This window comes from Strigops habroptila, chromosome 11, assembly GCF_004027225.2.
Source record: "Strigops habroptila isolate Jane chromosome 11, bStrHab1.2.pri, whole genome shotgun sequence".
Classification (NCBI taxonomy): Eukaryota; Metazoa; Chordata; class Aves; order Psittaciformes; family Psittacidae; genus Strigops; species Strigops habroptila.
The window spans coordinates 35,986,964-36,014,622 of NC_046360.1; the positions used below are offsets into that span (position 1 = coordinate 35,986,964).

A 27,659-nucleotide genomic window follows, 5' to 3' on the forward strand; every position below is an offset into this window, starting at 1 on the left:
CCCGCTCCCGCTCCCGTTTCCCCGTTCCCCGCCCGCAGCGGAGGTTTTATTTTCTAAGAATCAATAGATTTTTTTTTCTTCCTTCAAAATAAATACAAACAACGTCCGAACGCGGGGCCGGCCGGGGGCTGGGGGGGGGCGCGTGTGTGCAGCCAGAACACAGCAACGGCGGGGCGCGGCGGGAGCGGGCACCGGGACGGCGACATCCAAGCCCGGCGGGTGCAGACCAGCTGCACGGGGACCCCCCCCTCCGAGCCCCGTTTGCCCTGAGATTCGGCGGGGAGCGGCCGTCGGGGGGGGGCCCGGTCAGTCGCTCTCGCTGGAGTCGCTGCTCTGCTCGCCCTGCACCTTGTTGCGGTGCTGCATGGCGCGGTGGTAGGCGATCTGCACCGACTTACGGATGTTGGACTTACGACCTTCCAGCATTTTTTCCTTATCCAGGTCTTGGTTCACCCCCAGTGGTACCAGTTTGGTCCTGGGCAACCACTGCCTGCGGGGAATGGGGCAAAACCTCGTTTGAGGGTTACAATCGTCTCCGGTTGCCCCCCTCCCTCAAAAGCCCCCGGCGCCCCGGCCTTACCAAGTGCGCTTGTTGTCGAAGAAGAGGACAAGGTAGAGGTGCTCGCGTGCTTCCTGAGTCATCTGCTCCCCCAGCTTCAGCACCTCCAAGGGGGGCACGGGGATGGGGACCCCGTGGTGGAACATGCCTTCCCGCGGCATCTTGGGGTCGATGATCTGCAGGGAGAACAGGGGGGAGCATTGAATGGAGTGATGGGGACCCCCCCCAGTGCCATTCGGCAGGGTTAGGGGAGCCCTGATGGTGTGTGCGAGTGGCTGGTGGTACTCACCAGCGCGGGGTAGGAGGGGTACCCCCGGCACTTCGCCCACACCAGGTCCAGGGCATCCAGGGAGGAATCCTCATCCTCGGAGAGCCAGCCCGCACCACGGCCCATGCCCTTGCGCACCACTGTGCCAGAGGAGAGGGGAGTTAGGGGGAAGTCAGCTGCGGCCACCCTGGGTTACAGTGACAGCCCCCGGCCACCCCACTTACTGCCGTGCCCCACGCTCCGCCCCGTGCCCACGGAGTAGGATTCGTTCTCCGTCCCCGACGTGTCCTCGCTGCTGTCCTCCGGGAAGTTCACTCGGGAGAAGGAGGGTTTCCCTCGGCCCTGCTTGGAGGGTGTTGTGCTGCCAGAGAGGGAGCAGAGCTGTCAGTGCGGGTTGTGGTAACGCTTCCAGGAACGGCTTCCAAGCCTGGGGGGACGCCGGGGCTCACGGGCTCCAACCACTGGCCTTGGCACTGGGATGGGCTTGGCAAGGACGGTGCTTCTGCTGGGGGTCCCCCAATTTCACACAGCTTTCTGGTGCTTCAGCCAGACCCTCACCCAGTTTCACCCGTGGGGACCCAGAAGACATGCACGGATCTGAACTGGAGGCACAGGCAGAAGAAAGCAACCTGTGGGAGCCGGGTGCTGGAAGTGCCAGCGCCAAGAGGGGATTCCTGGTTCACGCTCCCTACCAGCCCTTTGCTGCACACTCACCTTTAGGTTTTACGCTATAAAAAGGCACCAAACCCACAGCTTTCTAGGGTTTAGCTAACAGCAGCCGGGCTGCAGGAGGGTGAATGAGACAGAGACCACCGAACGGGCTCCTCATCCAGCAGCTCAAGGCTGAGAGCCCCCCACTGCCACCCCCGGCAGCCCCCATCGAGGCCGGTACCTGGTGCGGTCCGAGGCAGCGCTGCTGCTGCTGCTGCTGCTGGACTCGGAGTCGGAGCTGCTGCGGGGCAGGTTGCAGTCGTTGCGGTACACCAGGAAGCTCTTCTTCACCGGCTGGTTCCCGCTGCTGAAACCGTTGGCTGGCAGATCTGCAAAGCGCCGCAGCAGAGAGTGTTAGAACCCCGCGGGACCCCATCACACGCGGCCACCCGGCTGCACGGGGGGACCTGCTGCACCCACCCATGGGAGCATCTTCAGCGGACTTGTCGCTGTCACTGTCCGAGCTGGAGCTGGGCCGTGGGCTTCGCCCTCGCTTCCTCTGCCGCTGCGAGGAGCCCATGATGGGGAGCTGGGGGGGCCCGATGGGGCTGTTCCCATGCCCGGGAGTGATCTGGCTGTCTCGGTTCTTCGGGGGGCGGCCCGGGCGTTTGGGGGGACCTGCAGTTTTAGGGTTCTTCTTGGAGAAGAGCACTGAGGTCCTCCTGCCAACTTCATGTGCTGGGGTGGAAGAAGAATTGGGACCCAGACCTGGAAGAGGGAGGAGGAGAAGGTGTCAGCTGCAGCCCGTGGGACCTGGCAGGGGCAGCACGGCAGCAGCAGCAAGGAACAGCTTCATTTCTTGGGAATGTTAGCTCAGAAGATGCTCCATCCTGAGCTTTGCTACTCCTGTGCCCTCAGGGTCAAGCTATCCAATCTGCCAGCACTAAAAGCTAAATGAGGACATCGAGGAGCGCTCCCTCAGGCAGGGATGCTCTCCTTTCTCCCAGGCAGCAACCTCACAGAAGCAGAAGTCAAGAAGAGGAGGGAAGCAGCCAAGAAGCTCCACTGGACCCTTGAAAGACAAGGCCCTAAACACTTGCCAAAGAACCTGCTTTTCCCAGTGCTTAGGGGAGCAGAACTGGGATGCAGGGGTGGCAAACCCCCAGTGACAGCGGGCAGCTCTGCCTGGAGCTTTTGCTGTGCTCCCCATGAGCCCAGCTCAGCACCTCCACCCGGGAGGCAGGGAGCTGGTGGCTGGCACAGGAGGGCATTTGGAGCTCATCAGTTGGTGTTGCTGCAACCCCATCCTGTGCCCCATCCAGGCAGGCAGGGACACTGAAAGCAGCCTCCTCCACAGAGAAACTGGGCTGCGTGGCCGAGCTGGCAGGAGGAAACGATCCATCCCGTGCTCTATGTCCCACAGCTGGGACTCTCTGTCTTTGGAATGGCACCCAGCCACCCAGCTGCATGGGAGGTGAGCGCAGGGGGTGAACACTGACCACAGCTCCCAGGGGCAAACACACCCCAAGGCTGTGGCTGTTTCACACCCAGAAGGTGGCCTCTCCCCCAGCCAAGCCTGTGCCGAGGCGGTTGCTTCTCCCCTGCTGTGTTCTGGAGGTACCTTTGCCCGTCTCCTGGCTGCTGCTCTCCTCGGCAGCGCTGTCAGTCTGCAGGTCCTTCTCGCAGGGGTTGTGTGACTGCAGGCCCCCCCTGGCCGAGGAGCCGTGGCGCTCCAGCCCGTCGCGGCCCAGCTCCCGTGGGTGGGCGAGCTTCCTCCGCAGGACCGTGATCTCCTTCTTGATCATCTTGGCGCGGCGGGACCGGCCGATGCTCTGCTTGCCAGCGTTGACCTCGTCCAGCCGCTCCAGCAGGATCTTCAGCTGCTCCTCCAAAGGCAGGTGCTTCTGGTTCTCCGAGAGCAGCAGCCGCACATCTTCTGGGGGAACAAAGAGGAGCAGATGGATGAAAGAATATCATGAACTCTTTGGAGCTCCTCTGCCTGAAAGGGCACAGGGTGATGCCGTGGGGTGATGCTACTTCCATAGAGGGAAGTAGCTGACGTGGTACCAAACACCTGTGAACATGGGAAGTTATCCTAAAAGACCTGGAGAAGGAGCCCTGTGGGAAGCGAGGTGGGGAAACCAGCCCGCAGAATGCCAGGGTTCCCATCATCTAGGGCAAGGACGCAGCAGGAAAAAGAGGGGATTGTAACAGCAAAAACGAAAGACAAAGGGTTCCTGAAGCATTACAGAGCAGGGAAGTTCCCTGTCTGAGCCTGTCCCTGGAGCAGGGAAAGGAGGACCCAAAAAGGATCCTTCTGTGACAAGCAATTCCTGTGGAGACAAAGAGAACTACAACCACGGAGCCAGGGAGGTCCTGCTGAGGGGTACCAGGAGCTGTGCGGCAGCCAGCAAAGCCCACGGCTGGGGGGAAAGGGGGAAACACTCAGCTCTGACAACAGGGGGGTCAGTCCTTCCAGCCAGGCAGCACAGCAGGAGCCTCAGCAGCTCACAGCCAGTGCTGGGGACAGCGAGCGACAGGGAGACCACATCCCCTGCTTTACCTCCAAGCAGCCCCGGGCCGGGGGATGAGCACCCACCGTCCTCAATGTCTTGGACCTGAGCCTCTTCCACCGTCACGCAGTGAGGGAAGTGCATGCCTGTCTCAAAGTCAATGCCCATCTTCTCGGCCTGCCGGCGCGCCTGCCGCAGCACGGCACCTCCCTGCTCCCGCAGGCGGATGGCTGCCCGGTAGAAGATGGTGTCTTTGGCGTTGTATTTCAAACAGTTGTTGATAATCAGGTTGAAATCCTCCTCGAAGTCGTCGAAGTTCAGGTAGCGATAGGCTTCCAGGTTTTGTTTCATTGTCTGAAAATCCATCGGCTTCTTGATGTGATCCAGGTAGTCCGGGACCTGCGTGAGGAAAGAGGCAGAGCTGAGAGGCCGGGAGCCAGCCCTCAGCATTACCTGCTCCAAGAAAACAGTGGTTAGAGGAATGAGGTATCGCTGCCTGTGTTGTGCCCAAATGCACATCGGGGAATGCCGTCTGCTTGTGCAGCTTGAGGAACAGCAACGCCTCCGGAGCAGGAGCCCATGTGCTGTGCTCAACCTGCTCGAGCAGATACGCGCTCTGAGGCGGTTTTTACAGCTCCAGTGCACTTGCCAGCATCCCATCCTCTCCTCCTGTCTGCAGGCAGCTGGGATCCAGTTTGCTCCATGGCATTCCCCGAGGGAGGAAGCTGCAAGCGCAGCCTCAGGGCTGAGGGTGAGTGCAGGTAGGTGGAACTGAACCATCAGCACTGGCTGCAGGGGGACTGACTGCGCAGCATTGCACCAGCTCTGCTGGGACACCCGGGTGCTGACCTGCTGCCACAGCCCTGCAGAGCCAGCACGGCCCTTCCCCACCTCCCCGGGCAGGGATTCCATGACAGTCTCAGGAATCATCTCCTTGTCCCCCTGCAGTGACAGTCTGAGGGTCAAACCCTTTCCTGTGCTGTGCTCAGGGCATCACCTAGGAGAGGCCTTCATGAGAGGACAGGTAAGAGTGTGCTGCCTGTGAAGGGCCAGCATTCTTCCCTTCCCAACGGGAATGCCCAACTGCTCACAGGCACCAGGGAGGCACCAGCAGCATGTGCAGAGGAAGAGCTGAGCGCTGTGCTCCAGCCAGCACCAGCTCAGCTCCCAAGAGGGGCTCTCACTACAAGAGAGACATTGAGGTGCTGGAGCGGGGCCAGAGAAGGGCACCGGAGCTGGTGCAGGGCCTGGAGCACAAGTGTGATGAGGAACGACTGAGGGACCTGGGGGGGTTTAGTCTGGAGAGGAGAAGGCTCAGAGGGGACCTTATTGCTCTCTGCAACTGCCTGACAGGAGGATGGAGCCAGGAGGGGGCTGGTCTCTGCTCCCAAGGAACAAGGGATGGGACGAGAGGAAGCAGCCTCAAGCTGCACCAGGGGAGGTTTAGATGGAGATGTAGCACCTGGGCAGCCCTTGGCACGAGCAAGGGACGAGTCGGAGTGAAGGAGAAATCTGGGGGAGGGGGTTCTTACTTCGTAGATTTCTGTTACCTCAGACAGAGGGACCGGCTCGCTGAAGATGTTGCCCGTGTCTTTCTCCTGCAGCTGCTCAAGCGTCTTGCGGAGCAGGATGAGGAAGGGGGTCAGCTGCATCTCCAGTGCTACCTGCTGCACCTTGATCTGAAACAGCACAACGGAGCGGGGCTGAGCGCCCTGCCCGGCGGCAGGGACAGCCCCCGGGGAGCAGCGGGGCAGTGCTGCAGGACAAGTGGCACCTCTCCCTGCCCGGGGTCCGCTGCTCTCCCTTGTCCGTGGGGAGCAGAGCTGAACCACCAGCTCCAGCACGTCCCACCTCAGCCTTGCAGAGCAGCCACCTTCGCTCAGAGGCACCGGGGCAGGGCGCAGCACGGCTGAGGGGACCCCGGCACGTACCCTGCAGCACCCAGAAGAGCTGCCCATGCTCGTGCCCACCCCAGCAGCTCCCCAAGGAGGACACAGAGTCGTTACCGTCTCTCTCTTGAGCTTCTCCCGCTTGCGGATCAGCTCCACCAGCAAGCGTGCGCGCTCGAGGTCATGGCGGAGGCGCTGCCATGACTTCAGCTGCTCCTTCAGGGCCCAGTTCTTATCCTCAGTGTCTCTCTGCGGGAACATCAGAGACCATGAGCTGACAGGAGATGTGTTCCCATCTCCACCTTCCTGACCGTGTGCTGGGGCTCGTCCCTGGCAAAAGGAACCAGCATGTTTGACCCTCTGCTTTAGCAAAGGCCCCAGTTCCCTTGTTGTCACCTAAGTGGGTGGCTCAGAAACAGACTGACCTCTAGCCAGAGTGGAATACCTGCTCCTTGGTTACCAAGCCCTTAGGGTGCCAGGAGGAGCCTCTGGAAATATTGTTCCTAACACAGCTGCCCAAGAGCACAGAACACCACCACTAAGGTCTGTGCTGCTGCTGAGAGCTCCAGCAAAGGACAACGGAGCAAAAAGGGAACACAGCTCCAGCTGCTTTCACTTCTGGAGCACCAAAAAATGCCAACTTTCATTCTGCCGTAGCCAAAGATGAGCAGAAGCAGCCTCAACTCTTCTCCAACAAATAAAAATGAGAGGGGGCAAAGGCGGGAGAACCCCCTGCCCGGTCACAGGCTTCCAAAGGCTCAGGAAGAAACACTTGGAGCTCAGACAAGGAGCCAGAAGGAAAATCTTCCTCTCTGGCACCAGAGACTTCACATCTGTGAAGTGGTGACTAAGGGCTGAGGCAGACAGTGGGCTGGAAGCAGCACCCACAGGGAGTGCTCCTGGAGCGGTTTCAGGAACCGGGAGCGAGGCCTTGGATCCTTCCAGACTGTTTGTGGAGCTCTCCAGCCACCCCTCTCGACACTCACTGTTGAGCAGCCTCAGACTAGAGCCACTCTGACACGTTTGCCATCGGCACCGGCTAAACGAGGGCACGAGGCAGGAGCTAACTGTGCGGAGCAGCACGAGAGGGCAGGATTCCCTCCCTGGGGCAGGCTGCCAGCGCTGCCTGGCACATCTCTCATCACCGAGAGCACGAAGTGAAGCAGCAAAAGCAGCTGGGGCTGCCCTTCCTTGCAGCCCTGACCCCTTTCTGCGCCTGCAGGCACCACACGCAAAGCAAAGGCTCCGAGCCCACAGCCCCGAAGGCAGGCGCAGGAAGCACATGAGCACACCCGGAGCTGGGATCCCCCGCAGCACCCCCACGAGCAGCCCTCACCTGGTCACAGTTCCTCTGTGACTGCAGGTGTGTCTGGAGGCGGCGGAGCAGGGGGACGCCGTTGCGGGACTGTCTCTTCAGCGTCCAGTAGCTGTGCAGCCTCTGCATGAACTGGCTCTTCCTCTGGATGGTCAAACGGTTTGTAATCTTGCTGAGCCTGAAGGAGGGAGAGGAACCACGGAGCCCATCAGCGAGGCAAAGCCTGGGGATAGGCAGCAGCAAGGGCACGCGAGGGCAGCTGAGTTGCTCCTGGGGCTGAGAACACCCCTTCCCATAGCAGGAACAAGTGACACAGGGCAGCCACCCCCCCTGAGCCAGCCACCACAGGGGACACCGGGAAACATCCACAACAGACTTTTCCTTTCTACCTCCTGCCAAGTTTAGGGCAAAAGGCTGGGGGAGGCTGTGCCAGATGTGTACAACGCATCTGCATCGGGGGCTGGATCTTTAACGGCTCCCACAGTCCCCAAGGCCATGAGCATTCTGGCACTGTTATCCCCAAAGCACTATTCACCTGCCTGAGGGCCACTCACGGTGACAAAGGCCTTGCACAAACGTTATCAGACAAATTCAAGCCCCAGGGAGCCCATAACTTGACCAAACCTGGCAAAGAGTGAGGAGGGAAGAGGAGGCATGAGCACAACAGAGCTCCTATCCAAGCCCATAGCACCACAGAAGGGATGTTCCTAATCTCTACAACAGCAGAAAGCCTGGAGGGGCTGGGACAGCCTCATTCAGGAAAGGTGGACTATTGGGGAGCTGAAGGGGTGAACCCCCAGCATCATCTCCACATCCCACAGGGGATGACCTGACCTGCATCAGCCTCAGCTGAAGAGGCCGGGCAGGGCAGGCTCACGTGCCATCGCCAGCCAAGCACAGCTCCCACAGGAAGACATTTGGCATCCTGGCAACAGCCCTTGAAGAATAATTAATCCCAACAGGAAGGCCTGGGGCGAGGTTAACAGCTTCTAGCTCAGTGTGGGCTTCACTGCGAGCACAACAATAGCAGCAAGAGCCTCCAACCTGCCTGCCAGCGCATCCTCACGTGAGAAAGGAGGCTCCAGCTACGGAGCAAGCCCAAGTGAGCACAGACATAAGGTTAAGACACAAAGAGACCATGGCAAAAAGCTGCAGGGTGACAGCAAGACCTAAAACCATCCTAAAATGCTTTTGCACACTGCTGAGGACACCCAGAGTTCTAAACTACACTGTCAAATTCTGGCAAGACGCTCTTGGTTTGCAGTTTGATCAAACCAGAGCAACAGGGCAGTTACACCTGGAATTCCTGGGTGTCTGTGCCTTCCTGTGAGCCCTCAGGGCTGGGATGTGACAGAAACACGGCCCCTGGCAAGGCCTCAAGTACCCTCCTGTGCTGTGAAGCCAACCTCAGGACAGTTATGCCCCTCAGGGGCACAGTCCAGGCCCTCTCCAGACACCCCCTGCAGCCCTTGTGCGCCCCACTGCTGCCCGGCACCGAGGCAGAGCCGCTGCCTGCAAGTGGCACAAAGCGCTGAAGAAGCCCAGCAAGGGGTAGGCAGCTGCTGGGATGGATGAGCTGTGCACAGGGATCCCAACATGACACCTCTCTGCTCCAGAGCCAAAACAACCCCCGAGGTTAGCCCATTTCCCAGGCCTGAATCGCTCCCACTCTTTTCCCTCGCACAGCCCCAGGAGAATCACAGACTCCCAGCCTGGTTTGGGTTGAAGGGACCTTAAAGCTCATCCAGCTCCAACCCCCTGCCACGGGCAGGGACACCTTCCACTAGAGCAGGTTGCTCCAAGCCCCTGTGTCCAACCTGGCCTTGAACACTGCCAGGGATGGGGCAGCCACAGCTTCTCTGGGCACCCTGTGCCAGCGCCTCAGCACCCTCACAGGGAAGAGCTTCTGCCTCAGAGCTCATCTCAATCTCCCCTCTTTCAGTTTAGAACCATTCCCCTTTGCCCTGTCACTACATGTGCTTGTAAAAAACCCAAACAAGCCTCAGCAGAAAGGAGAGCAGCTCCCTCCTCCCTGCCTGGTTTACTCCAGTGCCTGAGGTCAGCACAACAGGAAAGGAGCGCTGGGAATCCCCAGCTGCTTCCTGACACGTCCGGCCAAGTTCTTTCTCTGCCATTAAACTAACAGCAGCTACTTCCTGCCCTGCTGAGGGCCCAGGAATCACTGCAGGGCAGCACATCTCTGCCTCTCTGCAGGACCCCCAGAGGAAACCACCAACAGCCTTCTGGGAGAACAAGGTGAAAAGGATCTGTGTGAAAAGCTAAGGAGAGGAACAAGGTAACACCCGTGTGGAAAGTGTGACAGGAGGCATGGAGAAAGGGAGAAGCTTCTTCACAGTGAAGAGAGAGTGGTGGGTCGTACCTGTGCGGGGGGATGCAGGGCACAGACACCACGGGCGCCGCGGCTCGTTTCTCCGCCAGGATCTTCCTCGCTTTCTTCATCTTGATCCTCGACTTGGCCTTTGCCTTTTTGACTTTCTCGGAGCTCCAGCCCTTGCCCTCCTCCTCCTCCTCCTCGTCCTCCTCCTCGCCCTCGCTGTGGGACAGGGCGGGAAGCCTGCGCACGGAGCCCGGCGGCGTGTGGATGTCGCAGTAGGCGGTTTTGCGCACGCTGAAGGAGGTGCCGTTGGCCCCCGTCTCCCGCACGGGCTCCATCTTCATGTAGAGCCCGGCCTGCTGGGCGCAGGTGACGTGGAAGGCGGTGTAGCAGTTGGCTTTGTGACACTGGATGCAAGCCCCGGAGCCGCGCTGCTTGCAGATGTAACAGGTCAGCTTCCAGCGTGCCGGCGGGATGTGCTCGATGCTGTCGATAGGCTCCAGGAAGACAGTGTTGGCAAAGCACACCTCCGGGATCCACAGGGCACACACCACGTGTGCCCAGCGCCCGTCGTCCGTCTGCTTGAAGGCCCCCCCCTTGTTTGGGCAGAGGGCACAGTCCACGGCCCGTGAGGGTGACTGCAGGCACCGTCTGCAGAGCCACTGTCCCTCCGGGATGTAGGGCACCCCGTAGCACTCCTGGTGCACAGCCAGGTTGCACATGTCGCAGAAGAGGATGACGTTGCTGTTCTGACACTCCCCGTCGTTGCAGATGCAGCAGACGGCGTCCTCGTCCACCAAGGCGTTCGGATCCCCCTTGTTGTGGCTCTCGAAGTAGGACTCCTTCTCCAGCCTGTCCATCAGGTACTCAAAGATCTCCTGGGGAATGGGACTCACGCCTTCGGTCTTCCGCCGCTCGTTCATGATGTCCAGCCAGATGTAATCCTCCTCGTCCATGTCGTACTCCACCTCCTCATCCAGCTCCTCTGCTGACTTCTCGATGTACCTGGAAGGAAAGCACAGGAGGGTGAGGGCACAGCCAGCGGGGGCTGGAGCTGCTGAACTGCAGCTCCTGCAAACGAGGGAACGTTTAAATGCTCTGGCCAAGCTGTGAATCAACATAAACCAAACGGGGATAAGGCAGGAATGTGCAGAAGCAGGAGGTGCAGCTGCACCCTGAGCAGTACACAGCGCACGACACAGACAAAACAACTCGGCTACTGGGTGACGTACGGGCCTTGGGGACTTATCAGCACAGGACTGGAGCCTGCACGAGACACCAAGTAGGTGCCAGATGCTCTGGAGACAGCGGCCTTGTGCCCAAGACACAACAGCAACAGGCATGGAGGAACCGTGTTCTGTTATCTCTCGCAGGGGGGCTTTCAGTCTGATTGCAGGTGAGGGGATGTTATTTCATAGAATCCCAGACTGGTTTGGGTTAGAAAGGACCTTAAAGCTCCTCCAGTTCCAACCCCCTGCCACGGGCAGGGACACCTTCCACTAGAGCAGGTTGCTCCAAGCCCCTGTGTCCAACCTGGCCTTGAACATTGCCAGGGATGGGGCAGCCACAGCTTCTCTGGGCACCCTGTGCCAGCGCCTCAGCACCCTCACAGGGAAGAGCTTCTGCCTCAGAGCTCATCTCAATCTCCCCTCTGGCGGGTTAAAGCCATTCCCCTTGGCCTGTCCCTACAGGCCCTTGTCCAAAGCCCCTCTCCAGGTTTCCTGGAGCCCCTTTAGGCACTGGAGCTGCTCTAAGGTCTCCCCTTCAGGAGCCTTCTCTTCTCCAGGCTGCCCCAGCCCAGCTCTCTCAGCCTGGCTCCAGCGACTGACAGCAACCACCCCCACCGTGGCAGCGAGCGGTGCCGCACACACCTCAGGGGGAGGTTTCTTTTCTAACACCCTGACCCAAACCAACACCATTATCCCATCCCTGGAACACGGTGGGCAGTGGTGACCAGGACAGCTGGGGTGGCCACAGGAACATTACTTTGGTTCAGTATTAACTCCCTACTTGAGGGATTAGTTTGTCCCAAACCACTCATAGTAACAAAGAGATTTAAGCCCCACAACAGACAGGTTACCCCTTGGTGCTGGGGGGCTCTAGAGCTATGCCAGCACACCCCCAAAGAGCCGTGTGGAAGGCAGAGGGATACATCTGTGTCTTGTTATGATTATATGCACTGTCCCAGCAAGGAAGGAGCGCAGCCACCAAACTGCCAGCAACAACCTGAGCAGCAACCAAGAGCTCTGCAGGTGCACAGACCCCTCAAAACCGGAGCGTGACACCAGACAGAGCCAAGAGCCACGGGGTGACCAGCTCTGCAGGACCCGGGAGAGGCAGACAGAGGCCGTTTCCACTTGCCACAGACAAGCTGCCTGTGCAGAGTGGGTCCGATTCCACCTCTAGATGCAGGGCACAAGTGGGAGCAGGCTGGGAGCCTCCTACCTGTAGTACGAGGTGGGGCGCGGCGGGGCGTCGGGGGTGTCCTGCTCCAGCTCCCGGTACACCACCTCGGGCAGCTTGGGCGTGGTGCCGGCCGAGGCGTTGTGGTGATGGTGGTTGGAGTCCTTCCGCTTCTCCTTGTTCTTGTGCTTGCCAGATTTGGGCGGGACGCTCGGGGTCTCTGTGTTCTCCTTATTGCTGCCGTTCTCGGGTACCTCCTCGGGCACCTCCTCATCCTCGGACACCACGTCCAGGTTATCGAAGATGCTGATGCGATGGACGCGGCCGTGCAGGTCCACCTCCACCATGCGCTGGGCTTGAGCGTAGGTCATCACCTCCCGCCCGGGAGACTGGGAGGTCTCGGAGGGGCTGGGCGACTGCTTGTTGGCGGCGCGGGCTTGTCGCCCCTTCTTCTTGTGCTTGCGCAGGGGGGTGTGCTGCGGCGGCGGCGGGTTGTCGTGGTCATAGTGGTACAGGTGGTACTCGATGCCGCTGTAGCTCTTGTAGATCTTGCGGCAGGTGCCCACCGGGCACTCGTACGGGGGTTTGGTGGCCCGCAGGTTGTGGCAGAAAGTCTTCACGTCGAAATCTACGCCCATGGCGAGCGGGGGGCTGAGGGGGGCGCTCAGCCGGGGGAGCAGGCCCAGGCCGGGCCAGGCCCGGCCGCTTCCACCCGCTCCCCCGCCCCGGCCCCGCCGCCCCCTGCCCGCGGGGCCCCGCCCGCCCTCCCTCCCTGCTCTCCCTGCGGGGCCGCGCTCACCGGACGCGGGGCCGCGCTCAGCGGGCGGGTGCGGGCGGTGGCTCCATGGGCAGCGGAGGCGGCGGCGGCGGACCCGGTGCGGCCGCAACAATGGAGGCTGCGGCGGCGCCTGGCGCGGGGCGGCCGCTGGGTAAAGCGCCGCAACGCCCCTTAGCAACCGCACTTTCGACACGGCGCCCTCGCCGGGCTCCGGTAGAGAGCGGCGGGAGGCGGCGGGACGCGAAGGAAGGCGGTGGGAGCGTGGCGGGGAGCGGGGAGGCCCCGGGAGGAGAGGCGGGGGACGGGCTTGGGACGCGCCGCCTGAGGCGAATCTGCCGCCCCGAATCACACGCACCGGAGGCCGCGCCCCGGAGCCCCGCCCCGGTTCCCCCATTCCCTCCCGGCACGGTGCGGCCCCGGTGCAGCCCGGTGTTAATGGTCGGTACCGCGGTACAGACCCCACCGAGCCGCCCCGATACCGCCGGTTCCCCCCGTTATTGGCAGCCGTACCGCGATACAGACCCGTCGAGCCGCCCCGGCAGCCCCGGTTCCCCCCGTTATTGGCAGCCGTACTGCGGTACAGACCCGTCGAGCCGCCCCGGTACCCCCGGTTCAGCCCGTTATTGGTAGCCGGGACCGCGGTACAGACCCCGTCGAGCCACCCCGGTACCCCCGGTTCTCCCTGTTATTGACAGCGGGTACCGAGGTACAGACCCCGTCGAGCCGTCACGGCGCAGCCCCGGTTCACCCGTTTATTGACAGTCGGTACCGTGGTACAGACCCGTCGAGCCGCCCCGGCACCCCCCGGTACCTCTCCCCCCCCGGCTACGGGGCGGGCTGTGGGGCAGGCAGGAGCGGGGTGCAGGCAGGAGCAGGGCACAGGCAGGAATGGGGCACAGGCAGGAGCAAGGCAAAGCCCCTGCCCCATGGATCTGTGGGGCTGAGCCCCCGGCATGCAGCCAGCCCCAGGGCCAGCCTCCCGCACGCCCGGGGGACACGCACATACATGGTGACCCCCCCAACAACCGGGCCCCAGCACCGGTGCTGCCCGCGCTGCCGAGGGACAGTGCAGTCTGAGCCAGCCCCATTGTGCCGGGGCATCGCTTTGTGCCGGGGCCATCCAGCCCCACGCTGGCCAGAAGATGGGGGGCTCAGCCCCATTCACCAGCTGGTTATCGCCCTTGTGGGGGGCACATCTCCATGGCTAAGCCCTGGCCACCATCGGAAGGAGGTGACACGTGTCCTGGTCCCCATATGGCACATGAAGGAGCTATTGGGGGTCTGCCCGGCGAGGCTTGATGTCGCGGGTCTTCATGTAGGACAGGAGCTGCTCGGGGATCTCAGCCAGCACATCCTTGGCCAGACGGGCCATGCTCAGCACTTGGTTCCCAGAGTCATCCACGTAATCCCGAAACGGCACAAACTTGGAGGGAAAAGAGGTTTGGTTGTAGCCTGGTTGGAAACATCAGCATCTCTCTCATGTGGTGGGACTGGGTTACCTGTACAATGTCCCTCTCGGCGTATCGTCCACGGGAAGACACCCGGACCTCGTCACCATCCAGCTCCTCCATGGCTGTGGGGGGATAGTTGGGGTCATTGAGCCTCGGTGGGGTGGCCACCGGGGGGATGGAAACACCATCCCTTCCTCTGGGACGCCGTCGGCGTCCCAGAGGAAGGGATGGTGTTTCCATCCCCTTTCCCATTATCCCCAACTCACCCTCAAACTCAGCTGGACCCACTCCCACAATGATGATGGACATGGGCAACGCAGAAGCCTGTGGAGCAAAGGCAGGGTGGCAATAGGGGTAGCACCCAGTGTAGAGTTTACCCCCAAGAGTGCACTCACGGTGACGATGGCTTCCTTGGTCTGCAGCATGTCGGAGATGACACCATCAGTGATGATGAGGAGGACGTGGTACTGCGAGCCATCAGTCACTTGGGCGGCCGTTCTATGGGGGGACAAAGGGTTGGATCCCATCAGCACTGGGGGATCAAAGTGGCATTTGGGGACAGCAAAGGGGACAGAGTCCTCTGGTGCTCACCCAGCAACCTGGTTGATGACAGGGGCGAAGTTGGTGGGACCATAGAGCTGGACGGTGCGCAGGCTCTGCAGGTAGGACTCCAGCACGCCCTCAATGCCAGCACAGCTCGGGTTGTCCATGTTGTTGTTCTGGAGGATAAGGATGGGCACACGGAAGGGGATCAGCACTCCCGGTGTCCCCCGATGCCATGGCAGGATGCAACCAGGGTGCTTCCCTTCCCCACCATGGGCACTCCACAGCTTGAGATCCAGGTCTCACCAATGGGAACTGGTGGGAGATCTTGCCATCGGGTGGGATTTTGGCACCGAAGCCATAGGCAGGGAAGAGCTTGTCGCTGTCATAGTCCTGGATGATCTCTCCCACCGCCTTCAGCGCCAGCGCGTAGGCACTCAGCTGGTAGGGGCTCGCGTAGTGCAGTGAGGTGGGATGCGATGGCATCCCTGCGGCACAGCGCCCGTCAGCACCCGCCCCATGGCCGGCCCCACGGCCGTGGGGATGCCCCACGCACCCCACAGCGGCTGCACTCACCGTTGGAGGCCGTGAAGTCGATGGCGACGGTGAAATTCAGCTGCGTCCTTATGGAAAAGGGGAGACCAAGCGAGGCTGCCGGCCCCACGGCCTGGTGTGTCCTTGTCCCCCCCCCCCCAGGACCCCCTGCCTGAGTCCCCCTTCCCCAGTCAGCACCCCACAGCCTGGGGCCACCATCCTGCACCCCCTCCCCAGGCCCACCACCCCTTTGTCACCCCAAAGCTGCACCTGCCCCATCGCCGCCGTTCTCACCCTGAGACCCTCGCCCATGGGGGGGTCTCAGGGAGCCGGGGGGCACCCGGCCCCCCACTCACCCGCCCCGGATGTAGTCAACGAAGGTGAACTCGGACTCGACGGAGAAGGAGAGCAGCGTCACCTGCGGGAATGGGGGGTCAGACCTGAACCCCTGCCTTCAGAGACACAACTGGGGGGATCAGACCCAGCCCCACTCACGGTGCCGGAGTTCACGTATTTCTTCTTCTTGCACTTCTTCCTGGGGTTCAGCACCTATGGGAGCAGGGCTGGGTCAGGCCCGGCATGTGTGGGGTGCCCCATAGCCCCCCGCTTTGCCCCTTGCCCTACCTCGTACACTGTGAACTGGCTCTGTGCTCTGGAGAGCTCCCGGTAGCTGGTGGCAAACTCCCCGATGAAGTCGTGGCTGCGGGAGGAGCGCGGGGTCAGTGTGGCCAGGCACCCGGAGAGGGGCACCCCCATGTCCCCCCCACCCCATGGGCACGGCCTCACCTCCCGTCCCGGTCCCAGTCATACACGTCGATCTTCACCGTCCTGAAAGCGAAGGAGGGCAGCGGGTGAGCTGCCAGCATGGCTGGTACAGCCCCCCCTTGATTGCCCCCCGGCTATGGGGACATGGGGCAGCCAGCCCCACAGCCAGCACCCTGCCTGCAGGCAGGCAGAGCGGCTCTGCCGGGAGGGAAGAGGGAAATTTGGGTCATGGCGGGGGCCCTGGAAAGGAGGGGGATGCCTTTATGTAATTTGGGTTGCAAAAGAGGAGAAAATAAACCCAATAAGGACCCAATTCTGAGCTGCCTGTCACTGAGAAGAGATGCTCACACCTTAAGAGATGCTCACACCCTGAGATGCTCGCACCTTAAGAGATGCTCATACCCACATCCTGAGACGCTCACACCTTAAGAGATGCTCACACCCTAAGAACTCATACCCTAAGAGATGCTCACACCTTAAGAGATGCTCACACCCTAAGAGATGCTCCTACCCTAAGAACTCACACCCTAAGAGCTGCTCTCACCCTGCTCTGTCCCCATCCCCGTACCGGTCATAGTCGCCGTTGCAGAGGGCGCGCACGGGGATGGTGAAGGGCTGCCACACCGGGTTGAGCGTGTTCTTCACCACCTCCGTCTTATGGCAGATGGTGAAGCTGCGGGGACAGGGCAGGGGCTGGGTGCGCTGAAGGGTAATGCCGGCACCGCATCCGCCCCGCCGTGCCCCGGCGCTCACGTGCCGTCCTCGTTGCTGCGGTAGAAGACGAGGAAGGGGTCGGATTTTCCAAAGAAGTCCTTCTTGTCCAGTTTGTTGGCGCACAGCTGCATGGTGACGATGTCCTGGGGACAGGGACATCGCTGCTGGGTGCCTCCTCACCCCCTGCATCACCAACAGCCACCCATACTGGGGGTCACACAGCCCCTGCCCTGCCGGTACCAGGACACCGGCACTCACCCGGCAGTTGCTCAGCTCCTCGGCCAGCAGCAGGATGGTCCCACACCGCTTCCCCGGGACGCCCCTGGCACCAGAGGGACCCGCTCAGCTCGGGGACAAGGAGGATGGGACGGGGGCAGGAGGCAGGGATGGGGCTCGTGGTGCTTGGCAGCGTGGCCGGTGTCCACAGGGGACATGCAGAGAGGGGTCTGATGGGGCGGGTGGTTGGGGACACAGTGTGGGACCCCCCCTTTGCCCCACCACGGGGTGACTCACGTGAGGGCTCTCTCCAGGCGGCCCCGCTGGGACCCGATCACTTCCCCCAGCGCCACGAATGCCTGCCCCAGGAAGTCCTGTGCCCAAACACAGCACCATGAGACCCCAGGGCTCCTGCCACGCTCCCCACAATCACCCCTCACCCTCGCCATGTACCCAGCGACCTGCCACCACCTTGCTTTCGGGCCACCCCAAGTGTCCTGAACACACCTTGCGCCCCAAGAGCTACCCCCCACCCCAGGACCCATCCTGTGCACCCCCAGGTGCCCCCTCTATGTGTCCTGGACTCCTCTTGCGCCCCCAAGAACCACCCTACAAACCCTGGATCCATCCCTTCAAAGCCACCCTATATTCCCCAAACCCATCCTGCACCCCTTGAGCCACCCTACACCCACCCTGCACCTCCATGGTGTGTCCTACCCCCATCCTGCACCCTGCCCCACCAGGCACCCCAGTGAGGGCCGGATTCCCAGGGCAGAGCAGGGGCTGGTGCATGGTGGCCACCTACCTTCTGCCAGTCCCCATGGCGCACCGAGAGATGGAGAAGCAGGTTAGAGCCCTCCGAGGGGCACCTTTTTTCCCCCCCAACAGCACCCACACAGGGCACAGCCTGGGGGTGCCCCACCACGGCGACACCCCAGGGTGTCACTGCACATCCTGTGCTCACCTGCTTTAAGATGGAGCAGCTCTTGGAGTCCACGTTGTAGCTGGTGGTGGGAGAGCAGAGCCCTGAGCCGGTGCCTGAGGTGTGCCCCGCTTCCCACCCATCCAGGCTTTTCCCTGCCATATCCTTGTTATCCTTATTTATTACCGGCTCGGTGCCTTGTTCCACCCCGAGCGGGGCCGCTCTTACTCACACGTCGAAGCGGAGGTTTTGCTTCTCCTCGAAGTAGTAGTCGAGGACGAACTTGCGCACGAAGTCGGGGTTCAGGGTGTTGTCGATCACCTCAGTGCGCCCAAACTGCAGGGAGAGGGGTGAGGGCAGGTCCCCCCGGAGCCCTCCCCATCGCCGCTGCCACGGCAGTAATCCCAGTGTGGGATTAGTGCTGCCGGCAGGGCCGGATCATTAGCATGGACACGGAGGGATCATTAGCGGGGATGCGGTGGCCATATGGGCCTGTTTAACCCAGGCAGGGATTAACCAGGAGCGGGTGCACCGGCAGTGGCAGCATCCCCGGGACAGGGCTGGGAGCCCCCCCGGGACCCGGTGACAGGGTCTGCGCTCACCTCCTTCCACTCGCTGCTGCCCGAGCCCTGCACGAAGAGGACCACCACTGCGGAGAGAGGAGTAGAGCCGTGCCACCGTGCTGTGCCGTGCCATGCCGTGCCATTCCATGCTCTGCTCAGCCCTGCCACCCACCTGGGTCAGACTTGGAGAAGGTGTCCATGTCCAGCAGGTTCCTGGAGGGACAGAGGCAGGCATGAGCCACAGTAAGTGCCACCACCCAGCCCCACAGCAGCTCCCCATGTGCTGCCCCCTGATCATGGGATGGCACCGCAGCAGAAGGCCACGCTGGCACCCCGGGGGGACACGCTGGTTCCCACTGCAAGGGTTGGTGGGACAGCAGCACGAGCGGGGAGCAGTGTCCCCAGCGCTGACAATGATTGAACATGACAGAGAACCCATTTAGAAGATGAAACCTTCCCCAGCGCCGCCGGCGCCGGCGGAGTGCCCACTGTGGCTAATGGTGGGGTGTGGAACTGGGAAGAAAGCAGACACTTGGAGCAGGGTCTGGGCAGCTCCGAGCCCTCCACACCGCTGCCAGCAGAGCCATTGATCACTGTCCTTTGCACAGTGTGACACTGGAAAGTGCCAGTGGCTGCAAGTGGCTGCGAGCGGCTCCGCTGGGATCCTTCCCGCACACGGGGTGGGCTGGCGCATGGCTGGGGGCTCAGGCAGCCACCCTGGCCCTGGCACACAGGGCACAGACCCCTCCAGGCTCCCCCAGCAGCCCTGAGCCCTTGTGGGGCTGTGAAGCTGGATTCTGCCCATGCTCTGGGCTATCTCCAAGAGCGAATCCTGGCTCCTGCCTGGAATTGCCAGGCCCCACGGCCCCCACAGCCCCACTACCCAGAGGGGCTGGTAGGGACAGACTGGAGTTTGCAGGGCTTGGGGCTTTATGGGGCAGCCAGCAGCATTCCCTGGCCCCCGGCACGGTGGTACTGGTGCTGGTCCCTGCGGGCAGGACCCCCGGCTGCGGGCAGCGAGGGCAGCGGTACCTTGCCCGGGCTATATTTAGCTGCTGACGGATTGCTCTGCAGCCGCTGCTTGCCCCATGGACCCACCAGGGGCTCTGAGCGGCACCTCTCCCGTAGCCCCCGTCCCACCACGGTCCCACTCTGCCCCACTGCTGGCCCCGGCGCCTCGCAGGGAGCTGGCAGAACGGACAGAGCCGGGCAGCTGCCCGCAGCCAGCACCGACCCCCTGCGAGCACCGCGCTGAGCGGGGCCACCGCACAACCCAGCCCCCGCTACGGGCAGCGGGTCCCGCCGAGCAGCCGAGCCCGGTGCCGCATCCCCCGGGACCCCACGGCGCGGACGGGACTTCTCCCCATGGGTGACAACCGGGCGTTGAGCAATGCCCATGGAGCGAGGGGGACCCGCAGCCCACCTCTTCCATCTCCCGGGACCGGGGGTGCTAAGCGGGGAGCAGCGGGACGCTGCGGGACAGCGGCACCCCGCAGCGCATCCCCGTGTGCGGACACCAGCCCCCCGCCCGCTCCCCCGGCCCGCCCGGCTCCCGGCTCACCGGCAGGACACGGTGAGCTCCACCTTGGTACCCGGCACGCTGCCGGTCGCCGGTTCCAGCGCTCCCGGAGACGCCATCCCCGCCCGGGCGCCGCCGCTGCTCCGCGCCGCCTCCACCCGCGCCGCCGAGGCGGGCGCGCCCGGGGGCGGGCACGGCACAGCACGGCACGGCACGGCCCGGCCCCGAGCCCCGGCCCCGCCGGCAGCACCGCCCCGGGGCCCGGCACCCGTGACCGGCCCGACCCGCGACGGCTCAGCCCCAGCGGGACCCCCCGGCCGGGGCTGCGGACCCAGCTCCGCTCCCCAGCCCGGTGCAGCGCCGGTTCATTCCTCCCCCCGCCCTCCTCCCCATCCCATCCCCGCCCCGCCCGGGGCTCCCTCCCGGTCCCGGCTCGGTGCTATTTCGGTGCCGCGGCTCCCGGAGCGTGGGCCGGGCTATTAATAGCGAGCTCCCGCCGCCCGAACCCAGACAGGAGGCAGGAGAGGGCACAGCTCGGGGGGTTTACTGGGGGGATTTACAGCAGAGACGGGCCGGAGCCCCCCCGAGCCCCCAGCCCCGGGCAGGGGGAAGCCGGTGGTGGGTGCTGCAGGTGCCCGCACCAAGAAGGGGGCTCCCGGGGCTCGGCCAAGGACAGGTCCCGCCAGCCCCGGTTGTCCAGGCAGTGTTTGCTGTGCTCAGAGCGTGCTGCTGCCTCTCAGTCCCACACCTCGCACGAACTGCTCGAGGAGGCCCCCGATGGCCCCCGAGGGGCTGGGGGGCACGGCCTTGAGGCCGATGGTGCGGCTGTAGCTGGCCAGGAAGGAGGAACGCACTTCTTCCAGCCGGGATTCGCGGTCGCTCGCCGACACCAGCCTAGGAGAGAGAAGGGGGAGGTCAGCGAGGCCAGCATCCCTCTCCCCAGCCCTCCCAGTGTGGGGCAGAAGGCTGGCAGCAGGGCTGGGGCTCCGTCCACAGCATCAGCAGGGCCGTGGTGCTCGGCTGGTAACGGTGGCCGAGGCAGCCCCAGCCCCAAAAGGGTCCAACAGAGCAGCTGCCTCCGTGACTTGTCCAACCCAACCCCATCCAACGCTCTCCCATGGAGCCTCTCAGCCCCCAGCTCCTGCTCTCTCCTTGGTCTCCTCCTTCACCACTCCCCCAGTTTCTCCCACCACCACGACAGTGCTTTGAGGCCGTGGTTCATAAAGTGTTGTTTTCGGCAAGTTGATTCAGGCCCCTGCGCCAGCTCCCTCCCCTCCTCACTCAACATTCCCAGATGGAGCCTGGCCACATGTGCCACGTCTGGCCAGTCGCTTCTAAGCTATCTGTGACCATCTCTCACTTCCACCAGCCCCAGCACTGCCAGCATTGGGGAAGGGGTGATGAGAGGAGGCAGAGAAGGTGACAAAAGCCCCAAAGGATGCTCCAGCCATGGAAAGAGGAGAGCTGAGCGCTGTTCCACGTCTGCTCTCTGCAAGCAGGAGGGCTGTGTGCAGAGTAGGGCACGGCTTCCCCCAGGACCTGCTCTCCTCTCCAGCTCATCCACGCATCTGCCTGTGGGCAGGGGGATGAGAGCAGAGGGAAAGAGACTATTGCAGCCAAGAGAGCAGGGGAAAAGCCAGACCGGGGTTCAGAGGCGGCTGTTCCAAGCGCTCCGGTCCTTGCTGCAGCGCCTCTGAGCCGTACCGGTGCTTCCCAGAGGGAATAAGCCATTCCTCAAAGGTCACTCCAAGGGCACAGTGCGAACCTTCCCCATCAAATATTCTCTTTAATCTCTCCAGCGCCTGGGCTGGCTATAAATTGGCACAGCTCATTTGAATGGAAGTGTTAACCACCCACAGCCAACAGCTTCGGTCCGGAAACAGCAGCAAGAGGATCTGGTGGGAGGGCTATAAACAGCAAGTGGTGCCGAGGCAGCCAACCAGGCCGCTGTTTACAGTGTCTGATAATAAAGAGAAGACAGAGGGCAAAGGGAAAGAAGAAAAAAAGAGAGAGGCAACAGATCTAAACACATCAAAAAGATGCTTTTTTGGCAACCTAATTAGGACGTGGAACTCGCAAACCTGCCAGCAGTAAAAATAAGCTGCAGGGAAGCAGGACTTGTTTGCACCCGAGCGGAGTGTTCTTAAATGTCACGGGCAGAGGTAAGCGAGGGCGTGCAGCCGCTGGGTCCCGTGCTTTCTGGCTCTCACACCTCTTTCCAGGGCAGGTTTGGTATTTAGGTTTCCAGGTTTCTTTCCTAGAGTGAGACGCTCTGAGGTCAAGGAGCTAGTCACTGCCTGCCACCAAGCCCCGCGGGCTGGCTGCATTGGGCTCGGAGCAGTTCAAGCAGGGAGGCAGGTCCTGCTTCCCTGCCAAACTCTGCCCTGCTACACTTCCTACCCGCTCGTCTGCAGCTTGGGGTGCAGGATGAGAGGAGGCTGTCAAAGCCCCAGCTCAAAGTAAGCCCTGACAAGCCCCACACAAGCACAAGAAGTAGGCTGTGACAAGCGTACCTTCGTCGAGCTGCTGCCAGCTGAGATGTAAAGTGGGAACTTAAATGGAATTTAATTTTCCAAAACCCTCATACTGTGCTGGGCTGTGAAAAACTGGGATAAAGCCCTGAGCCACAATGGGCTCCTGAGCAAACAGAGCTGATGCAGAGCTAGAGAGAGGAGAGGCCCTGGGTTAAACTCAACACAACACCCCTGGGAGCTCTCCATCGCTTCCACACAGCGCCTGGTCCAGCACCCACTGAGCGGTGCCCAGAGCACCCCACAGCTCTAGGGAAGAGCTGAACAGGGCAGAGCACTCGCAGCACTGCTGCTGTTCCCCTCCCTTTGAAGCTGGCTGTCCCAGGCAGCCGCCCTCCAAACCACATGTGCCTGCAGCCTCAACACAGGCAGATTCAGAGCTCAACTGCCACTCATGTTTCTCTCCCGAATTCCCTATTCTGATGTTAGAGCCAGCTCGGAAGGCAGCAACGACTCGCTGGTGATCAGCAGCCACCAAGCACAGCCAGGTCCTGGGCGCAGTAAAGCAGCCACTAATTCAGATGCCCATCATTCAGTCCCTTCTGCTCCCTCACCCATCTCCAAACAACTGCAGGAGCAGCTCAGCGGGTCCTCATGAAAGCAGGAGAACAAATCCCAGCCAGGCCACGTCCAACATCTCTTGTGACATTTTCCTCTGCCAATTCATAGGTCTTTTATCTGTCACCAGACCTTGGGGGCAGCTGCTCAGTAGCACAGCCACGTCAGAAGGCGAGCCAGGGCAGTTAGCCTGTCCCACAGGAGGTGCTGGTTTTCACATTGCTTGCCCTCTGCCTCCAAAGCACGTACTTGGGTCTTGGTAAGGGGCTGCAAGCGTCTGTCAGCACAGCTCTTGCCCAGCTAACAAGCAGCAGCTCCTCATCTGCCATTTCAGTCTCTTGATTGAGAGTTTGCAGCCTGCAGGCACAAGCCAAGGTTCTCCTCTAACAGCAATTAAAGCGCATCTCCTGTCTTTCAAGCTTCCACAGAGCTGGCTTTCTGTTTGGGGAGGAACATTCGCCTCCCAGCCATTCTACGTGGCAAGATGCAGAGTTTCTGCTGCTCTGCACTGGCCAGATGCAGCCCCTGCAAACGATGCTGTGCAGTCAGACAAACCCGGGGTTACAGAAGAAAAGCCCCTCTCATAGCAGCAAGGATCTGACCCCAGTGGGGAGATGGAGATGAGCAAGATCCAAAAGCAAGAAAATCTGGGTTAGCAGTCCTGTCCTGACAAGCATGCATCCTCAAACGCGCTCAATTATGCCCAAATTCAGCATCTTCAGGGATGAAAGAAAAGCTTCTTCTTCCTACAGAAAGCAAAGTGCCCCCCCGTCATTAGGCAGAGAAAACACCGGTGTCTTCCCGAGTTCAGCACAAGCAAAGAGTGCTCAGCGATGGAATTTGTGGATGGGAAGCATCAAGGCAGGGAAGTCAGGACAGTTTGTTAAAGGGCTCCCAGGCTTCTTCGAAAGTGCCAGGGTGATCAAGTTCCAGCCGAGAGAGAGCCCCAAGGAGAGAGAGATGCTGCGTTTGAGACACTTACAGGCAAGTGCTCGGGAACTCATCCGGGAAGCTGCAAGGGAGAGAGGCGTCTGCGCTCAGGATTGCCTGCTCCCGAATACTGCCGCACCCTGTCACCATCTGCCAGCTGCCAAAGTCTGTGGAAACGGAAGATCCGGGCAGAGAGTGGTCCGCCGATCTGCGGCAGAGAGAGAGGGACACGGCGCCGTCAGTCACGTCAGCCAGGCACAGCCCTTCCCCGGCGCTGCCGCCAGCCAGCGGCTCTGACACCCGGGCACCAGGGCGCAACGTGCGGCTCCGCCTGGGCCCCGGGCCAAGCCTGTCCTTTGAAAGCCAGGACAGAGCCAAGCTGGCTCCAGAGCAGCAGGAGCGCACCGGGAGCTGGACAGGCAGCGGGAAGCAGATGGCCATGCAGACGGTGCAAGCCATTAGTGAGATGCAACAGCGTGTCCTGCCCTGAATCCCTCGCAGATGGGGACGTCGTGCTCTGCAAGGGGCATCCCCCTGTGGCTTGTTGTAGCTGTTAGCACATCCCAGGGCAGCGGCGAGGCCTGATGGAGAATCAAGGTTGTGCTTGGTTAGTGCTGAGAAAGATGCTTGGTCCCTTAGAAAGCAGCTCACTCTGAAGGAACTAGCATCAGATCTGAACAGAGCCAGTCACTGCTCAACACGTCCCCAAGGCACCATCCCAGCATCTGCGGATCTTTTCATTCCTGTGTTAGAAGAATGGACTGCACCAGAAATGAGGTGGCAAAACATCCTTAGGGTAGGAAAAATAGCCAAGGGGGGATAATTGTTTGACGTACGCAGCCTCCCACCGGGAAAGAAGGAAGCATGAAATCCTCTAAGTGAATCTGAAGAGTCCCTCCAAAAATCTCAGAGAGGGCACAATCATTTGTGACAAACCCAGAGCTCTTGGCTTCTGGGGAACAAGCAATTACTGAGCCCCGCTGCACAGCAGTGTACATAGCTGGAAGCACAGCCTGTGGCAGACCTACTCAATTACACACTCCCAAGATCTTGTGGATAATTTATCCGAGCTGTGCTGGGCAGAGAGCAGTGCTCCAGCTCTGCTGGGCCAGGTACTTGCACGCTGTCTTTGCAGCTAAGAATAGCAGTGGCGCACTGCAGCTGCTCCCCAAGGGAGCAGGAGAGCAGCTACGCAGCCAGGATCTCCCACAGCAAGAAGGGCCTCAGCGAGACTGGAAGGGAAGGCTGGGGGGAGATGCACAGCAGGAGACCTATTTGCCACCTCGATCTAACTCCAAGCCCACCCTTTAAGTGGTCTGATCGATACAGCTGAGTTGGAGAAGTCTGAAACGTGGTCCTGAGCTCCTTGTCTGTCAGCTTCCCATCGCAGGGCTGATGCTCCTGCAGCTGCAGTTCCAGGGCTCTCTGGAAGTTCAGGCTCTGGAAGGGCATCACGGCAGTGAATAGGAGGAGCAGAGCTTCTCCTGCCTCGCACACCTCTTGTCCTCTGGCTGCTGGATGAACCGAGGGGTGAGGTTCGGAGCACTGGGTCAACCCGCAATGCAAAAAGCTGTTTTTCCTGGAGCACGGAACACCACAGCAAGACCGAGGGTGTTTCCCTGAAAGCAGAGCTGCAGCAGATACTCTTAGAAAGACCTTCTGGAGATCTGACAGGGATAACCTTCCTCCGGGTGCAAGGAATTCGTAAGGGAAAGGGAACAGCTGCTCAGTGACATCTATCCCTCTCCCTGCCTTCGGAAGATAAAGCCAAGGAACTCAGTGTGAAGGAGGAGAGCAGGCAGAGTGCTTGGGCTCAGAGCACAGTGCCATGCTGGAAGCACAGTGGGAAGAGTGCAGGAAGCCAGGGAGAAGCACAGAGGAACACTGCTTCAGTGCAGAGGGAAGAGGAGGATGTCACCTCCCTGAGAGTACAGCGCAGCCAGAAAGGAAATCCAGGAGTGTCACACACAGTGACTAGAATTTGAGCTAAAGCAGTAAAGGCGGTGACAGGCAACAGGCTCAGGCTGAAAGGAGACAGGGACATGATTCTGTCAGAAAAGTAATGAGTTGCTGAACAGGGGAGAGGTTTTGGGCCAGGTTTTGAGGAGGGTAAGTCTGGATGGCAGAGGAGGGCTTGGGCTATGGCAGGATCTCCAGGATCTCCCTCTGACTGAGGGAGAGCAGCATCAGGAGCCTGCCCAGGAGACTGTGCCCACATGGCAAGCAAACGAGTAAGACATGATCCAGGACTCCAGTAAAAATGTGCCTCTGCCCAGTATCACCAACCACACTGGTCAGATAAGTCTGTGCTAAAGAAGGTGAGCAGAAAATAGTTTCCTACTTTGGCCTCAGCTTCCAGCTCCTGGTCACCTTCCATGGTTGTCAGCGAAGATTAGATGGATCTTACACCCCCCCCTTCTTGGAAGTGGATCAAGTCACCTCTTGAATCCTTTCTTGGACAGGCTGATAAAAGCATCGTGCACCTCCTGCAAGACCGACTCTCGGTGGCTCTGGAGCTCTCTAACCAACCCTTCCTGGAGCCCCCAACCCTGTCAAGGCTCTGCAAACTTAGTCAAGTTACATCTAACCTAATAGCACTGGAGTGTAGGAGCTCAAGGCAGCCAACTCTGTGCCTCACCTCCAGGCAGCAGAATAAGCACTTGGCAATTCAGTGAACAAGCTGCCTGACTCTGCAGTAAGGCCAGGTGATCTCTCCTGGCTTAGCCAGCAGAGCTAAGACTGTGACAGACTTTCCTCTCTATCCCCAACACCTTCTCAAGGGAGGCTCCTGAGGAAGTGTCACAACCAACAAGCACCTTGAAGAGCCTCGAGAGACAGCGGGGCCAAGGCTGGGTGAGACAGGCAGGGAAGGCAAGGCACGGGAAATCCTGTGTCTGCACTGCAAGGGCAGCACAGCTTCTTAAGAGCTGAGCTAGGCTTGAGACCAAGACCAGATCTTTAGGGTGAATCTATACCAGTGCAATCTAGGGAATGGTAGAGGTGAAAGTCTTCCTGTTATTTCTATCCCTGAAGGCTCCCTGCAAAGGTCTTGCTGCAGAGGCCCAAAAAGGGCTTCACTGAGGCCCCCAGAGCAAGTTGGAGCTGCTGAGACACCAGCACCAGCCCCCAAACCTGCAAGAACAACATGTTTGCAACACACTGCAGCCATGCCAGAGGCTGGGTGACTCTGCAGGCAGGCCAGCAGCCGGCTGCCCATGGCAAAGCTGACACGGATAGAGGAGATGAGATACAGCAAGTCTTCAAGTCACTGTCTCTGCCACAGACATCCAATGGCAGACAGAAAAAGAATGAAAGTGAGCTTCACACACCCACCTCTTCAGGTCCACGAGTGGGAAGAAACTCCCTCAAAAGTGCAAGATTAACAAAATTAGATTAGCAAAACAGAGATGAGCTGCAAGCTGTTCCTTCACACAAGGAAGGACCTCTAGCAGGCCATAAACTGGCAACTCCTAGCCTGGAATAGTTCCTTTTAATTAGGTCAGTGCTTCCCATGCAACACGCTGCATAGATGAGAGTATTTCAGAGCACACGGACACTCGCCGACTAAAGGAGAGCCAATACTGGGGGCAGAGCAGCAGTCAGGGATCCTTTCCTTCCCTAATCCACAACGGAGAGGCGTGCCGAGTGCCAACAGCTACGTTCTCATCCTGCCCTGCGCTGCCCCCGCTCACCTGCCACATT

At 60.8% G+C, this 27,659-nt stretch overlaps 3 protein-coding genes across 5 annotated transcripts in view; all 3 read right to left on the minus strand.

Moving 5' to 3' along the window:
* Positions 1–82: 82 nt before the first annotated feature.
* Positions 83–12,999, minus strand: BRPF1 (bromodomain and PHD finger containing 1). Of its 2 annotated transcripts, none has more exons than XM_030502385.1 (13): positions 11,976–12,999; positions 9,576–10,535; positions 7,217–7,373; positions 5,998–6,129; positions 5,542–5,670; positions 4,078–4,390; positions 3,100–3,411; positions 1,959–2,246; positions 1,720–1,867; positions 1,052–1,188; positions 849–967; positions 581–735; positions 83–490 (listed from the first exon to the last, which is right to left on the minus strand). In XM_030502385.1, the coding sequence occupies exons 1-13, from the start codon at positions 12,569–12,571 to the stop codon at positions 307–309; spliced, it is 3,630 nt and encodes a 1,209-aa protein (XP_030358245.1). In that variant the 5' UTR covers positions 12,572–12,999; the 3' UTR covers positions 83–306. The 2 variants fall into 2 exon arrangements, with proteins under 2 accessions (XP_030358245.1, XP_030358244.1); XM_030502384.1 differs by having other exon boundaries at positions 3,100–3,414.
* Positions 13,000–13,442: 443 nt separating this feature from the next.
* On the minus strand, positions 13,443–20,063 carry CPNE9 (copine family member 9). The gene is made up of 21 exons (XM_030502398.1): positions 19,981–20,063; positions 18,592–18,632; positions 18,459–18,505; positions 18,089–18,192; positions 17,899–17,938; positions 17,740–17,742; positions 17,232–17,308; positions 16,977–17,040; positions 16,758–16,861; positions 16,573–16,677; positions 16,026–16,067; positions 15,864–15,939; positions 15,735–15,788; positions 15,596–15,657; positions 15,282–15,328; positions 15,012–15,193; positions 14,754–14,881; positions 14,558–14,660; positions 14,429–14,486; positions 14,211–14,284; positions 13,443–14,134 (listed from the first exon to the last, which is right to left on the minus strand). The coding sequence occupies exons 1-21, from the start codon at positions 20,055–20,057 to the stop codon at positions 13,982–13,984; spliced, it is 1,641 nt and encodes a 546-aa protein (XP_030358258.1). The 5' UTR covers positions 20,058–20,063; the 3' UTR covers positions 13,443–13,981.
* Positions 20,064–20,461: 398 nt separating this feature from the next.
* The window catches only part of MTMR14 (myotubularin related protein 14), a 29,069-nt gene continuing 21,871 nt past the window's right edge, over positions 20,462–27,659 (minus strand). The window contains exons 18-19 of one of the 2 annotated variants that reach the window (XM_030502396.1): positions 24,010–24,165; positions 20,462–20,832 (exon numbers count right to left, since the gene is read on the minus strand). In XM_030502396.1, the coding sequence (XP_030358256.1) occupies positions 20,655–20,832; positions 24,010–24,165 (334 nt within the window). In that variant the 3' untranslated portion in view covers positions 20,462–20,654. The remainder of the gene's footprint in view (positions 20,833–24,009; positions 24,166–27,659) is intronic. The other variant, XM_030502397.1, reaches the window with a different exon arrangement.